Source organism: Neoarthrinium moseri (genome assembly GCF_022829205.1).
Source record: "Neoarthrinium moseri strain CBS 164.80 chromosome Unknown scaffold41_Wmoseri_CBS_16480, whole genome shotgun sequence".
Lineage (NCBI taxonomy): Eukaryota > Fungi > Ascomycota > Sordariomycetes > Amphisphaeriales > Apiosporaceae > Neoarthrinium > Neoarthrinium moseri.
This window is the reverse complement of record NW_026055155.1, coordinates 281,098-296,625: the sequence shown is the minus strand read 5'-3', so window position 1 is coordinate 296,625 and position 15,528 is coordinate 281,098. Positions and strand designations below refer to the sequence as shown.

General features: G+C 54.5%; 6 protein-coding genes across 6 annotated transcripts; 4 read left to right on the top strand and 2 right to left on the bottom strand.

Moving 5' to 3' along the window:
• Positions 1-61: 61 nt before the first annotated feature.
• JN550_009259 (uncharacterized protein) lies at positions 62-1,812 on the top strand (the record flags this gene model as incomplete). Its single annotated transcript, XM_049321312.1, has 6 exons — positions 62-467; positions 574-784; positions 880-977; positions 1,037-1,173; positions 1,232-1,348; positions 1,417-1,812. The coding sequence occupies 6 exons, from the start codon at positions 62-64 to the stop codon at positions 1,810-1,812; spliced, it is 1,365 nt and encodes a 454-aa protein (XP_049168835.1).
• Positions 1,813-2,555: 743 nt separating this feature from the next.
• On the bottom strand, positions 2,556-7,046 carry JN550_009258 (uncharacterized protein; the record flags this gene model as incomplete). Its single annotated transcript, XM_049321311.1, has 4 exons — positions 2,556-3,808; positions 3,864-6,359; positions 6,412-6,742; positions 6,795-7,046. The coding sequence occupies 4 exons, from the start codon at positions 7,044-7,046 to the stop codon at positions 2,556-2,558; spliced, it is 4,332 nt and encodes a 1,443-aa protein (XP_049168834.1).
• A 541-nt stretch (positions 7,047-7,587) lies between these two features.
• JN550_009257 (uncharacterized protein) lies at positions 7,588-8,692 on the top strand (the record flags this gene model as incomplete). Its single annotated transcript, XM_049321310.1, has 3 exons — positions 7,588-7,750; positions 7,996-8,203; positions 8,263-8,692. 3 exons carry the CDS (start codon positions 7,588-7,590, stop codon positions 8,690-8,692), a joined length of 801 nt encoding a protein of 266 aa, XP_049168833.1.
• Positions 8,693-8,776: 84 nt separating this feature from the next.
• Positions 8,777-9,893, bottom strand: JN550_009256 (uncharacterized protein; the record flags this gene model as incomplete). The annotated part of the gene is made up of 5 exons (XM_049321309.1): positions 8,777-8,895; positions 8,950-9,564; positions 9,638-9,688; positions 9,763-9,782; positions 9,850-9,893. 5 exons carry the CDS (start codon positions 9,891-9,893, stop codon positions 8,777-8,779), a joined length of 849 nt encoding a protein of 282 aa, XP_049168832.1.
• A 1,149-nt stretch (positions 9,894-11,042) lies between these two features.
• On the top strand, positions 11,043-12,099 carry JN550_009255 (uncharacterized protein; the record flags this gene model as incomplete). The annotated part of the gene is made up of 2 exons (XM_049321308.1): positions 11,043-11,831; positions 11,884-12,099. The coding sequence occupies 2 exons, from the start codon at positions 11,043-11,045 to the stop codon at positions 12,097-12,099; spliced, it is 1,005 nt and encodes a 334-aa protein (XP_049168831.1).
• A 1,631-nt stretch (positions 12,100-13,730) lies between these two features.
• Positions 13,731-14,874, top strand: JN550_009254 (uncharacterized protein; the record flags this gene model as incomplete). The annotated part of the gene is made up of 3 exons (XM_049321307.1): positions 13,731-14,031; positions 14,102-14,529; positions 14,653-14,874. The coding sequence occupies 3 exons, from the start codon at positions 13,731-13,733 to the stop codon at positions 14,872-14,874; spliced, it is 951 nt and encodes a 316-aa protein (XP_049168830.1).
• Between the last annotated feature and the right edge of the window lie 654 nt (positions 14,875-15,528).

Here is a 15,528-nt window from a genome sequence, read left to right as displayed (position 1 = left end):
AAGATCGCCGGCGCCCAGTCGTTTTCTCTCTTCCGTTCTTCCTCTCACAGAGTAAGACACGATGGTGAGACTCCATAACCTTGGCCTGCAGGCACAGGTTCACGTCGGTGGCAAGGCCGCCACAGAGTACGACGCCCCTTCGGAGAACGCAGCAGCCAAATCACCTCAGATACTAAAGCCGCTGTCGGTCACCAAGTACATCGAGTGCTTCAACGACGCCGAGTTCAGCGTTGCGCTCAGCGTGTCAAACCACTATGGGTTTGACGCTCCAGTCCCTCACATGCTCAACATCGCAATCTATGTCGACGGCAACTGGGTCACAGGCGAGATGTGTCGCATGGACCAGACTGAGCTCCAGCCGTGGAAGGCGATCGTCCATGGTCGCTCGCTCATCAAGGGAAAGGGCAAGGGAAGAGGCCAGGGCAAGCAAGGAATTCAGACCTTCAAGTTCAAGTCGATCAAGACGGGTGAGTCCACTAAATACTATCGTTCTTGCCCATATTTCATCCCCAAAATCCTCCGCCCTGACATCTTTCGGACAAAAAGCTGACCACAGATTGCCTTGCTCAATAGTGGACGACGACGACTCGATTCGCGTTGACTCAGACTGCCGCGCAGCTGTGAACATGGGCACCGTCGACATCAAGTTCTTTCGCGTGCAGGTGAATGGCTCGAGCGAGAAGTACATGAACAATCTGCTGGGTGCTAAGAACTTGGAGCTGGCCGAGAAGGCACTCAAAGGTCGTACTGTCTCGCATGGAACCACGTTCTCGGATTTCGTCGAGTAAGATGACCCTTCTCCCTGGAGCCTGTTGACACATTCCTACTAGCCTTTCGGGCTCTGGAGGTGATGGAATTCCTGTCTGATCATGAATACAGGCTCGATAAACCGAAACCGCTCTTGTCGTCCAAGTGCGCTCTGATATATGGTGACAACGGTCCCTTCGCTACGATCAAGTTGATCTATCGGTCGAAAGGTACCTGCAATGAATAGGACACGGTTACAGGGCTACCATTGCTGACAGCATGATTCCAGATGCTTTGATCAAAGAGGGCATTGTTTCCCGACCGCCCAACCCACGCGCGGCAGCCTTAGAGCTGCAGCGAATCGAGGAACTGTCTGAGGACCAGCTGCGTCTGCTCTTGGAGAGACTGAAAAAAGTTAGCACCGCCGTAAGTGAAACTTGGATTCGTGCAACTAGTGGTGTTGTTCTCATATAGTCTCTCTTAGCACGTCTCCCAGTCCGCAGCGTTGTCGTCCCCGGACTTGTCGCGACTCCAGACTCCCATAACCAATCGCGACGGTCTAGGAGCCTCTATCAGTCGGTTCATGGACCGACCCGGAACTGTGAGTCACATCTCTGATTCAGCCAATGTCCGCCCGTGAATCGAGTCAATGACTGATGATACATACAGGCCCCGCCTCGAATGCCCGTTCACATAGATCTTTCACGAGCAGCATCCCAGGCACGTAAGGTCTCAGGAGGGGATTACCGCTCCACCCACCCTCGCGTGCAGACTGAGACGCCCCGAATTATGCAGAGCATCGAGAGACCCCCTGACCTGACCCACGTGTACCAGCTGCCGCTGATGCCGTTGACGCCGCCGCTGCAGTCCCGATCTCAGTCGCAATCTCAGGACGATCTAGACCGGGGCTCGATGAAGCCGGAGCGCGGCTCTGTGGTCAAGCGCGAGTACGATGACACTGGAGACCTGAATGTCCTGCGACCGGCTGCTCGGCCTGCGAAGCGCATTCTCATCGATGGCAAGATTCGAGAGGTCGTCTCCCTGCTCGACGATGACGACGAGTGATTAGCTGGTGGGTGATTGCCTGGTCCACTGCACGGTGATGTTGCACGTTAACCGGAATTGTGCTTGGGAGAAACTTGGTTGGAGAAGACACACGATACAGGCAGTCTCTGCCCGCAAGACCGGACTTTTCACGATGTTGCCCAGATATATATGCACCAGTCGTTCTAATCCTGGATGCATGGGATGGTTAGTTGCACAAATGGGATGACAAAAGAAAGTTTCACAAGATGATAGATAGTTCCTTTCATATTTCTTCCCAACAATTGTAGATTTACAAACTGACTTGCGGTATGTCTTTGAATTGTGTGCAAAAAAATACGTTACGTACAGTATGCACCTACCATTGCAATAAAGGAGACAGGGCAAACGAACATTCCCACCTGAAGGTAATAAAACGAGGTACTCTCTCACATCCATACCAGATTCAGGAAGCCGGGGCATCCCCCAAAAAAAATAGCAGGTACCATCCCAAGAGACGACCGGAGGCCCCGCTGTGACATGCGAGAATGTTGGGAGCAGGGTCATGTAATTTTGGGTGCGAGTTTGGGAACCGCCCCCCTTTTTTTTCCACCTCAAAGATGTGGTCCTCCTGTTGCCCGGTAGTGAGTGTTTTCTTCCATTGGATTTGTCCTCCTGCTACTGCATCCCATACGCTACGTTGCTGGTCGTTTTCCTTTCGTATCTCATTGCTCATTGTGATAAGGCGTTCTCCCTCTCCCTCTGGATAACTCCTTGCAGTCAATCTACACATCTACCTCCATTGCATCTGCTTCAGCATCCGACTTTGCTCTTAAGACCTCATAAGCCTTTTCAGCGGCCTTCGTGATGACTTCATCCTTATGATTACCGCCACCGACCTCAACCACCAACTCATCACCCACGAAGACCTTGCATACATAGGCGGCCTCCTCTGCCGTGACCAAGCCAACTTTATACTCCACTAGGCGTTGTCCTGCTATCTCGCCGAGCTTGTTCTTGGGATGGGTCACGTCGACATTGTCCTCCAGGATCCTGCGAAGGAACGGTAAGATTCCAATACGCTCCAGGAGGCTCCTACACACGCTCATATCGCCCGAGTCCAGCCACACAGCGGCAAGGACGGACTCGAAGATGTCTGAGAAGAACTTGGGGATATGAATGTGCGACAGGAGAACCCAGGGGTATACCCTGGAGCTGCTGATGGCCTGGAGGATGGCGTCCCGCTCGAGGGCGTGCCGCTCCTCCGCAGCTTTCTGCACGGCGCCGACGGCCTCGGATGAATGGCGCATGAACTTCCAGAACGGGATCTTGAACTCGGCGGGGACGGCCACCGCATTCTCGATATTTGCGGTGTGCTGAGATATGCTCCACTCCATGCCTAAGAAGCCGACCAGGTCAGCGTTCACGCACGCAGCCCTGAGGGGCGACATGCGGCTCTCGGGAAGGTTCCTCTCCCAGAGCTCCATGACGATGAGGTAGTCCAGGATGGCGTCGCCGATAAACTCGAGGCGCTCGAGAGACTGTTCGTTGGACGATGCCAGATTGAATGACGAGTGTGTCATGGACTCGACCAGCAGAGATTTGCAGCTAAAAGAATAGCCCAGCAGGCTCTCAAGAGGTGCCAGCGTAGGAGGGAGTTTTGATTTGGACTCCCTCAGAGACAGAAGCGCTGTCCGCCCTTCATCAAGGCCACGCCATACATCGCCAGGGATGAGTAGGCGGAGGCAGCGCAAAGCCTTGTCCAATCCATTGTATCCCAAACCGCCATCGACATATGCAGCCCCCGTGAGCGATTCAACTACATCCGCCAGGATCTTCGTAGACATGGTCCTCTTCCCAGAAACTTCTTCTTTGGAGGCCAGCTCGTCTACATAGAACGGCCTCCACTTGTGTCCAGTGAACTCTTTGGTGTGAATGAACCTGGCTAGCCCAAAATCACGACTCGACTTACAAAGTCTGGAGTTGGACAGCATTCTGACTCTCATCTTGGAGAGATATCCTTCAGGAAAATGGGGACCTGGAATGAGTTAGAGTGTTAGATTCATGGTGAGTCGCAGGTATCTTAGGCTTACGATTGACAGCAACACTTATTGTTGAGAGCAGCTTCAACAAGACATCGCCAAGAAACTCGAGTCTCTGGTAGTCATCTGCCTCTCGCGCCGACGAGGCGCTGATCGCAGTGACGAGTAGTCGCAAGTCATTGAAGGCCAGCTCTTTGAAGTCGGTGTTGGTAGACAACTCTTGGCCCAACAAGTATATCTCTAGGATGTGTGTAATGGATGGTATTAGCGAGGCAAATTGGACATTGACGATTGGAGTCGAGTCCATACGACAATGAGCTGCCGGCCAAATGTATTCATATGGCTTAGCTGATCTCTGTTCTGGTTTCGCATCCTGGCGTATTTCGTGTAAGAAATCTCGCCTCCGAGGCCAGCGTTTCAATGCTAGCCAAGGGCCATCGAATGGGTTCTCTTGGAGGAAAGCTTCTTCATAGTTGCTCCGTTTCTTTCGAACCAGATCATACGAAGGCTCTGATGGTAAGCATTCCCCATAGAAATAGGGACTGTTGTTCATAGTCTTCCGAATGAGGTACTGTAGTTCACCGCTTTCTTGGGCCAAGAAGCCGGAAGTTATGGTCTGGCTCCCAAGATCTTTCCTGGAGATGGGCTTTCCGTGTGAATGAAACTGAATGACATGTTGTCTTCCATCTTCGACCTCAAAGCGATGTCCATATGCCAAGGTTATAAGTGCCATAGTCTCCTCGGCGCTCCGTGATAGGTCCACAACAGTCGCCATTCTCTGGCTAATTTTTACCTTCCAGGATTTATTGCCCCAGAAAACATCGAACATCGGGATACTTGGAAGTTGCACTGGGGAAACCATGCTGAACTCGGCCAGTACTGCATTGGAGCGATCTAGGAGTTGAACTGGATAGCGATGATATTGCGATCCAGACCAGGCTCTGGCCACGTGAGGCCAAGGATTCCATCTCTCATCCACCTCGATCTCGGAAAGGCGACTCTCCAACCCCTCGACGAGGTCATTGCCCTTCAACGGCATCAAATTCTCATTCACGAGGCCGGCCTCGTAAAGTCTCTTGTACGCCTCGAATGCAGCATCCTTACACGCGTTCTTCTCGGAGTACCAGACATCATTGCCGTCGATTCGTCGAAGGTGAGCTGGCAGCGAATTCGGTAGAACGACCGTCGCTTTAACCTGAGGCGGCTCGAACTTTGCCCTGGTATAGGGAACCTTTGTTATGATGTAGTAAGGTCTCCATTCAACGAACTCCCGTGATGCAATGACTCCACAGAAGTGGTCTAGATGTCCTTTGGCGTCGTCCAGCTCCAGTCGAGCACGGGCATGCTTGGTGTAGAAAGGGGCAACCGAGGGAATCTCAGCGTCTTCAATGGCTTTCAGTTTCTTCAATTCCCGTGATTGATCTTCATAATGTTGCCTCATCTCCTCCTCGTGCTTCTCCCAGGCCATATGGCTGTCTGAGCTGATGTCGTACATGAGAATCAGCTTGGACTCCCTCATTCTGGCCCGCCCGCGGCGCTGTATGAACGACTTCAAGTGAGTCGGCCTGTCGAAACAAACAACCAAGTTGCAGGCCGGCACATCTATGCCTTCTTCGAGTACACTGGTAGCAATGAGGATGTCGAGCTTGCCAGAACGGAAAAGCTCCAAGTCGACAAGGCCATCATTCCGATTGAGCTCGCCCACATCCCTTTTTCGGGCCTCGTATCGTGAAGCACCCACCATCGAGCCAGTTCGAAATCGAGTACGAGTCAACTTGTGCATCGAGAGAAGCCTTTGAAGTACATGTGTAGTAGCTGTTTCTTTGACAAAAACGATACCCTGGACGTTTGCTGGACATGAAACAAGCTGCTCTATGAGCTTCGTGACCTTACTGGACACTTGTAGATTATCGCGATGATCGGCTTGCGCCAGTTCCACTTTCTGTAGTACGCCAGCTAGATATCTCTTCTCCGCAAGCTCCCAGGCCGAATTGTTTTGGCTGCTCTTGTTAGCATAGTCAAGATACTGTGTGATGGCACTCCTGATGTAGTAGTCTGCAGCCCACGGTCCGAGTTCGCAGCGTATCTCGGTGCTTTTGCGGCAGAATGATGCCATCTGCTTGAAGACATAGGTGTCTTGCTTCATCCATGCTCTTTGGAGCTCCAAATAGCTTCGCTCTGTGTTCTCGGCAAGCTTTCGAACTATGTAAGGATCGTTGTTGATGTCAAGGTCCAGATAAGCTTGCATGAGGCTCCTCATGGTTTGAGTCTCAATACCAGGGTCGTTTTGATTCAATCCCGGCCCGTAGGGCACTGGAAACATAACAGGACGCTTGACCTGACGAAGCAATTCAGCTCTATGCCTGGTTGGTGTCCGACAGACTGCATCAAGAGTTCTCTCGATAATTTCCAATCCACTGGTTGAAGCATTAATAGTCGGACTTGCAGTCAGACCTAAGATAGCTGGCACGGGGATGCCTGCCTGCTTGTTCTCTTGATATCTGGTCATGATCTTCCGACCAGGGCTGTCTCCCACACAATTGTGTGCTGGATGTGTTAGTTGGCACATCATCACGAAGTAAAGCTGATACTCGCTTACCTTCGTCAAAGACGAGTAGAGATAGAGAATCCGTTTGGACAAAAGCATGATCCAGAGCCTGAGACAGTACTTGATATGTTGAGACAACTATACTGACATTCTCTAAGAATGCATTCCATATGGAGGTATTCGACCAGGTATCGATCCCGTCGTTGCCGGTCAGGGGCTTGGATTGCACACCCGGGATCTGCGACTGGATGACTTGCAACTGCTGGTAGCAGAGCGCGACAGTTGGAACAAGAAACCAGACAATCTTCCCCGAGGGTGAGTTTTCAAGAGCAGCGCGCATACGGAGGATGGCCACCTGGGTCTTTCCACTGCCGGTATCCATCTACGGATGCTTCAGTAAGGGTGCGGCCTTGGCATCTGAAGGGAAGACTTACGACAACGATGACGTTGCGTTTGAGGCTCTCCTCAAGCATTTCCAACTGATAAGCGCGGGCGTGTATGATATTCTCCTCCTGCACGACTTGGTCTCCCGCGGGTGGTGGTGAAGCAGGCCCGGTTATCTCCTCACTAACTGGAGACTCTACCCGCGAGCCTGGCGAGGCAATCCCCTCGGAGAGATCAGAGGCGCTCCTGATGTCCTCCCCGCCCGATCTCATTGACATGTCATCGTTGGAGTCAGATGCCATCTTGAGCGAGAGTTTCGGATGAGCAGGACTGATTGTGATTAGGCATCAACAGTGCGTTACACGAGAAGGACAAAGGCGAAGTTTGGATGCCGGATGATGCTCTTGATGAAGTGTTTGAGCTGGCAGTGTAAGCATCGAGTCGCCAACCCAGCCTATTTATGGACAAATACTGCTCGGCGGCAGCCTTTGAGGATGCCGCGTATACATGCGGGAGGCCGACCACAGGTATTGCGCATTCCAATGGATCAACGAAACAAGGTTGAAGAACCACGAAAAGCAATCCAATAAAAGGAAAGGGAAAATTTCATTTGGCCAACGCGTCATCTGAGTAGCACCTGCGCTCAGAAACGACAGATCATTTTGTGTGTCGCATGGGCTGGTTGTCGCAGATGCTCTGAGTGGTGGTGGTCGGCGATTTGATAGCAAAGTGTACTTCGCTACTGACTGAGTGTGAGATGGGCCGAGTGGATCAAGCAGCACACACATCTACGTGCACCAACACCACTACACCACCAAACCTTGGCAGGCCTGCAGTCGAGGCATGGAGCTTTTCGCGACCGGCTTTAATGCCTGGAATCAGCTCTCTTTCGAAAAAGACATGGAAAGCAATCAATCTGGATATCCCGCCGACGTCGAACAGCTGACGAGAATACTCTCGCGCGATGCAATAGAACACCTGTACGCCTCCCTTTCTTGCACCGTAGGTTCGGCTACCTTTCCCCCGAGACCCTTCTGACGAGGCTTGACTCGCATCGATGAGCTGATATTGAACAACAGTAAAAACTGAGAAAGGCGATGTATCGGCTGGCTATCCCGATGAGTGGATGGAGGTTGAAGATCTCAGAGAGAAGATCATCTTGTCGACGGCAGCCATCGCTGGGAATGGCATAGTTGCAGGCAAGACCCCGGCTGGGGCGCATGTCAAAGACTCAAACTGACGCAAGTACAGCCTCCGACACAGAAGGATACATCTCGCAGTTCCAATCGGCGGATCACTTCCGAGATGGTAAGGCGCAATGGCACTTCCCGGGCCTACGTGTGGTTCAAACGGTCGCGTACGAGGCAGGTTTTGCAGCCTTGACTGCCGAAGGCCAAGTATGGACCTGGGGTGACGAGCGCTACGGCGCATGCCTGGGGAGAGAAGTAACAGAGGATAGGTAAGCTTCTTGCTACAGTCTGGTCACGCTGTGTATGTGCGAGCTGATGGGGGTTATAGCCCTGCTGGGAGGCCATGTCGTGTCATGGAGCTAGACGATCTGCCCACTGGCAAGATAGTGAAGATTGCTGCTGGCGGCTACCTACTCATGGCACTGACGGAGGGAAATGACGTTTATGCTTGGGGCGGCCATCCAGGGCAACCTGCCATCCTCGAGGAAGTGTCACGAAGCCCGGCGCCTGTGGTGGTTGAAGACAGTGACATCGCGGACTGTGCAGTGGGCGAATCCCATGCTGTTCTTCTCACTGTCGAGGGGGATATCTTCGCGATTGGTGTTAATACAAACGGCCAGTTGGGTTTACCTGGTGAGACCCGTACTTCATGGACCAAGTTGCCATTCGACGCCGAAGCTGGTCTAGCTGCATCAGCCGTCTTCTGCGGTCCGCGAAACACATTTGTATTAGCCCGCAAGGATTTCAATGCATCATGACGAACAGTGTGCCTTCTGGACCCTCTATTCTGTTCTATGGTACAAGTGACTGCCATCTGCAAAAATCGTAATAAACGCCATCATTTATAGGTTCGTCAGGTAGTCCTCAATCTCCTGAGGAGTCAGCTTTCTGAAGCGCGGGCCAACAGCGCCGGCAACGCCCTCGACACCGAGAAGGTGATCGGCGGGGGGGCCGACAATACCTGTGTCATGGTTAGCAGGCAGGAAACCGGCCACCGGAAGGATAGGCCACTTACCAATCTCAATCGTCTCTCCGTTCATCTCGCCTTCGATGGTCTCCTTCAGTGTAAGCAGCGCGATGTGCACAGCGTCCTCGAGCTCCAGACCATCTGTGTATCGCTTCTCCAGGAAGGTCTTGGCCGACGTCGCACTCTTGCCGATGGCTGTGGCCTTCCAGGGGAAATAACTGCCCGAGGGGTCGACCTGGTACAGCATGGGGCCACCCTTCAGCACACCACCGGTCTTGCCAGAGACCTTCTTCTTGTTGCCCTCTGCGTCGATGACCTCGTTCTGAGCCAGCCCCTCCTCATCCGGCAGGATGCCCTCGTCCCAGCCTGCGATCAGCAAGCTCACGCCGTACGGTCGCACACCACCGGACTGTGTGGCCTCCTGCATCTCTCGGGCGACATCCTGCACTAATATCCTGGTGGGCGGGTACTCGTTGTAGATTCGCTTGTAGCCGGAGTGGGAGACCTTGCGTGCCTTGTCTACGAGCACTCTGTAGTCGGGGCCCATGCCCGAGTATACCATGCCGATGTTGGGGGTGATGAGGCTGATCTTGGAGAGAGACGAGGGGTCGGCGAGCGGCGATGACGACTTCTTCTCGGTCGCTAGGACGATTCCGTTGGTGGCTTCATGGAGTTAGCGAGGACCGAACGTGTGTCGCCGTCATAGCTATTGGATGGTGATTGGAGAGCTTCTCACCCTTGATTCCAAGCGCCGTGACACCCTGGTTGACAGCATTCAAGGCATACTCTATTGACACAGCGAAGTCAGTTTGGCATTCCCGCGAGAAAGGACGGTGTGGGAGCTGGAACGGCGTTGCATACCGATTTGTACGAGTTTCCCGCTGTGACGATGGTTAGCCAGAAGCTCATGGAGCGAGCAGCACAACGGGTGGGTGCGGGCAAGCTCACCTCGGGGAGAATGTCGTCAACGAGAACGAGTATCGGTCAGCCATCTTGTTCTATTTGCCTCGGATTCGGGTTCAGGTCGGCGGGTGCGGTGGGAATCGGAGACGATGGCGTGTGGAGGTGCGGGTTGTAGATGGAGGGGAGGTGGTTTCCGAGGCGGATGGTGAGGCTGGATGATGTCGAGCTGTTTGGACCAGGTTCACCAGCCAGGCATCGCGAGTTTGCGTGTTCCTGCTGTACCAGACGGCTGTACCTCATTAGCCAGCTAACTTAGGTACCTGCCGCGCTGGACCTTCAGCCTGGCCTAGCGCGGCCCCGAGCTCCAATCAGTGACTAAGCCGGAGCTTGGGGGTGGCCCAACCTCCGCGATCCCATGCGACCTGAGGGAGAGACCTCAGGGAACAGCGAACGACGAAGCAGTCCGTACTCAACAGAAGCGATGAAACATGCGTGCACAACCGCCAGGAAACTGCTACTCTACCAATAGTAATATTATAGGATGATACTTCAACTGGAAGCCCTATGATCACGCACCACACCCGCAAGGTATCCAGCAGCACACCTGTATCGTGTACACTCCGAGCTTCCAACTGGCCCAGGCGCCCGCCTGGCTGAGAACGGGCAGGGCGGGTGGAATGCAGGGCGGTGGGTCCGCATTAAACCACAGCTTCAAAACTCTTCCCAGCAGACAAATTTATTCCCAACCCCAATACACCCGCAGTCGAGAGAACAAACGAGCCTCTGAACGGCCTCAGCACTCTACGAGACAGCCGTGCTCTTTTTCTGGGCCGGATCGGCCTGCCGAGCGCCATGCTCCAGAGAGAGACCTGCAGCAGCCGGTAGGTACCCATGTGGCTAGTGCCAGATGGGATTGGATGTTGGGGTCGAGGTACGCCCTTCCATCGCATTCGGCCTTGTCCCTCGTGCTGGGTCTTGCTTGACTTGGGAGCTCCAGCCAGCCAGCTCGGCCTTTGTCATGTGGACAGCGCATCACAAAGCCCGTCCGCTACGACCGCTGATTCACTTCTTGGCCTGCCGGAAACCACGGAAACTCGCCGTCGGGTTTCCTCAATGGCCCTTTTCGTCATTCTGCTCATCACTTCCATGTCTTCGTCGAGGATTCTCTAGCCTCTCTTTCCTGAAAGCTGACCCAACCCTCGAGTCCCGCCACCTCCCCAAGCTCGAGTGTGCCTACCATGGACACTTACACCCCAGAGCGCGAAGCGCACGACGACTCGACCCCTCACATGGGGACCGACGGCGAAGGCGATGGCGGGCCGCGGCCTCGGGGAAAACCCCGAGAATGCTATATTTGTCGCACCCTCGTGTATCCTACCTATGTAGAGCCGACTGGGCTGGGCCAGATGCTGGGCAGACCACCGACGAGGGCTTACGAGGACGAGGACGGCCGCCTGATCTGCCCGTGCAAGTGCTCGGGCTCGACCAAATGGGTACATGAAGGTTGCATACAGCAATGGCGATACACCAACATTGGCTCGACGAATTACCGGAGGTGCGAACGTTGCCACTACGAGTACCGGTTCCAGCGCATGGACTGGGCCCAGCGGTTACGGAGCCCTATCCTGGCCTTCGCCTTGGCTGTCATGATCGTTGCCCTCCTCATTTTCCTACTAGGCTTCATAGGTGACCAGGTGCTGGGCCTATGGCTTGACCCGGCGGGCACTATCTACGGAGCTCTTGGTGGTGAGGTAGACGACTGGGAACTGGACCTGGACCTTGATGCATCGGAGCTGGGGCTCGATGCTCTCGATGATGACGGCTGGAGTCTCCATTTCTTGAAAGGTCTCTTCTCACTTGGTTTGGTGGGAATGGTCAAGGTAATTTTCCTAAGCCCGTTCCAGTGGTGGAATATACGGGCGACAGGCATGCTCTCAGGTGGCCGCCGCCGGGGTGGCACTGGACGCGACCGCTTGGAGAACATCAACTTGAGCATGGTTCTCATTGGAACCATTACCTTCTTCTGGGTAGGTCTCTTCACTTGCACCAACCCGTGGGGACTAGCTAACCCGCTTCAAGATGGTTTGGACCGCGACACGAAAGTGGACCAAACAAGCACTCGACAAGGCTAGCGAGCGCTTGTCAAATGCTCAGCCTGATGACGACGACGACGATGATGATGTTGATGATGAACACGTGGGTGCAAACGCTGAGGGCAGTGGTCCTGATGCGGCAGAACCCACAGAACCAAGTACAGGCCCTACAGGTGCTGAGAAGCTTGATAAGGATCTATAACGGTGTACACATTGCTCTCATCTATCAAAAGTATGTTTTGAAGCAGTTGGCCGCGGTTCCGTTCGTATCACAGCCATTTGACATGTTCCAACGTTTATGGTGACCACGACCTGCACACTCTTAAGTTGCCGCGAAGTTTCTCTTCCATATCGCGTCAACTAGTCTGTGTGCAGAGATCAAGGTCTTGCGACTGTCTTCAAGCATGGGCGTCTTGTCCTCGCTTATACAGACTCGGTCCAAGACTTGTCAAGACTCTGACCCACGTCAACAGCTCCTCGGGGCATAGTTGGCTGACTGCTATCACTCCTTCGTGGAAACCCAGTAGAGATGCAGTCCGGCGAGATTGATACATTCTGCAACCGCAGACTTGGCTTCGGCGTGGGTCCTGTGTTTGGGGGTCCCTCATCGGGATTCTTCCGGAGGATCATGGCTGAGTGAGCCTTGCATCATCCAAGAGGCTACGGATGTAGTGACCACGTAACGTTCCCGCATGACGCAGCACGTGTAAGAACAAGAGCAAGAACAAGAACAAGGGCAGCATAGATCGAATAGAGACAAGTTTTCTCAGCTGTACAAGTGGCTCGTATGGCCTGTTCGAGATATACTCACTGGCCAAGGCTCACCTGTGGACGACGAGCTTCAAAATGTCACTCATTTGCACAAGACCCCCCACGTTAGTACTGATTGCCTGCACGCACTAATAGGTAGACCCCTATCTTTTGGCGACTTATTAGCAGACTACTTAAGTTAAGTCAGCAAGGGCTTGAGCCTTGAGTGCACGTACTGTAGATGCGGCTGCCAAGGCTGGCCAGACGCCCAGGGGTGCCCTTTTTTTGCCCGACCGCTAGCTGCATCCTCTGAAAGACTTAAAATCTGTTGTCGAACAACATGGCGCAGCAACGGTCGTGGATGGAATGCATCTCGCTAACCCGATGTGAGACGTGAAATTGAGATGACGTGCAACAACACGGTGGTTTCTCAGCCAGAGTCAGTCCTCTTATCTACAAGAGGGAAACCCAGACGGATTGCTCATGTACCGGCCCCGAGCTGAAAGTGCCATCATTATCAGTTTAGTTAGTCGTTGGCGAAGTGGGCTTACTCTTCCCTGCCTGACATGAGCCTAGCCTCGAACGCTTAAGCCTTGTACTCCGTACCCCGTCACCTCTGTCCCTTTGTCGTGATAAATTCCGTGGCCACTCATCCGCCGTGGCCAAATAAAAGGCACCCGCAATTGCAGAGGAGCAGCACGCCGTCTCGACACACCCTTCCAGCGCTCTCGAAGGGGGCTCATCGCCGCCGAGGTGGTTGTGCATTGGCCGCCGACGACATCGACGACAAACCGTCCGTCCCAAGTCAGTCTGCTGCGCGACCGCGGCGCAATCTTGCGCGCCAGCCAAGAAAGGAGTTGCAGCGACCTGAACCTGAGCTGCGATACGAGAACAAGGCCAGTCCCGACGGGACACGGTCGCTACACCGAACACACGGCGGCATTGGGCCTCGTGTCCTCCTCATCCTGACGTCGCAGCACCGGGCGCGCGACGGCCTTCAGGAGCCAATTTCTCGCCGGCGAATCTCTCTCTGCACGCCCCCCTGTAGCAAACCTCCGCCCTCGAGGTGTGTCGCCTACAGCAATGCATTTCGCATACCCGCCACGCAAGAACTCGAACCCGCCGCCGTTCCGGCCGAGGTCGACGCGGATACCTACGTTCAGGAGGTTCCTCCGCCCCAAGACCATTGCCGTCGCCGGCCTGGCCATCTTGTTCATAATATGGCTGTTCTCCGGCAGCAGCTCGAAGCACAGCCCACAGCGCACCATCTCGGGGAAGCCGCCCGTGGTAATAGTCACCGTCTTCGATGAGAAGACCTGGGGCGGCAGCCCAGAATACTTGGAGAGCATCAAAGACAACAGGGAACAGTATGCCTCAAAACATGGTAAGATTTTGTCGTGGTGTCCGTGCGGACGAGGGATCGAGATGATCTCGTGAGCTGACACTCTATAAAGGATATGGCACCCTGCTGGTATCAGCAGGCGGCTACGAGCTCAATGGCGCGCCGGCCTCGTGGTCCAAGGTGACGGCAACCCGGCACGCCATGGCCAAGTTCCCCGACTGCAAGTACATCTGGTTCCTGGACCAGCACTCGTACATCATGAACCCGGACATCAAGGTGGAGGACTTCGTCATGGGCTCCAAGAAGCTCGAGGCCAACATGATCAAGGACCTGCCCGTCGTCCCGCCCGACAGCATCATCAAGACCTTCTCCCACCTCAAGGGAGACGACGTCGACCTCGTCCTCACCCAGGACAAAGATGGCATCTCGGCCGGCAGCTTCATCATCCGTAACGGCGAGTGGGCCAAGTTCTTTCTTGACACCTGGCTCGACCCGCTGTACCGGAGCTACAACTTCCAGAAGGCAGAGACGCATGCACTGGTAGGGACTCCTCTCCCCCTCTCTCTCTTCTCCCATGCCACCCCTTTCATTGGTGTGCGAGCTTGTAGCGAGCGAAACCCATCCAGAAGATGCCAGTCTGAGGAAGACTAACCAAATAAACAGGAGCACATCGTCCAGTGGCACCCCACGGTGCTCTCCAAGCTGGCCATCCTGCCACAGCGCCTGTTCAACTCGTACAACAAGCCCAAGCACGGCCGCGTCTTCGAGGCCGGCGACCTGGCCGTGCGCTTCGCCGGCTGCACCAAGGGCGCCGGCGAGAACAACTGCGTCGACGAGGCCAAGCGCTTCTCGTCCCAGTGGAGGAAGGCCTTTGCCTACGCGTGAGCGAGCCAAACCCTACAGCCTGCTCTCCTGTGTCCCTCCCGCTCTCTATCTCCCACCGCTTTGTACATATAACCTCATTACGCAAACGGGACATGGACACCCAACGGCACGCCGATCAGCTTTGTTTCGTCCCCTCTCTCCCTCTGGGCTCGATAGCCCGCTGTGCCTATCCAGCAATCACTGTACGGAGGACCAGTATAAGGAGGGTTGAAATTATCTAGGAGAGACTTTGGAGAAGTTTTAGTGGCTCTATCCGCCGACTGCTGTGTTGCACATGCCACGACGACAAAACGGGCGGCGGCCATGTCTGGGGCAGGGGAGCAGGAGCAGTTGACACGGAAGCTAGGAGATCACAGTATCCCGGAAATCAAGCCGAGGTCTATTTTCCCGCGTGCAAAAGGGGGGAATATTTATTCATGACACCCAACCCAACTGCGCAAGCCAACATTCGCCATCTAAAGGGAAGCCCCCATCCAGGGGGCCATGGGGCCCGCTTTGTTTCTCCCGCCTCACGATACAGCATATACAAACAGGGTCTTTGCCGGCAGCGACCCCACCCTCCCCCGTGACAACAGCGCAGCAGAAGATACGGAGGCAGTGGGCTCGCCATGGTGGCATGGACAACGGATTGGGGGGAGGCGTTGGTTCTGCTCC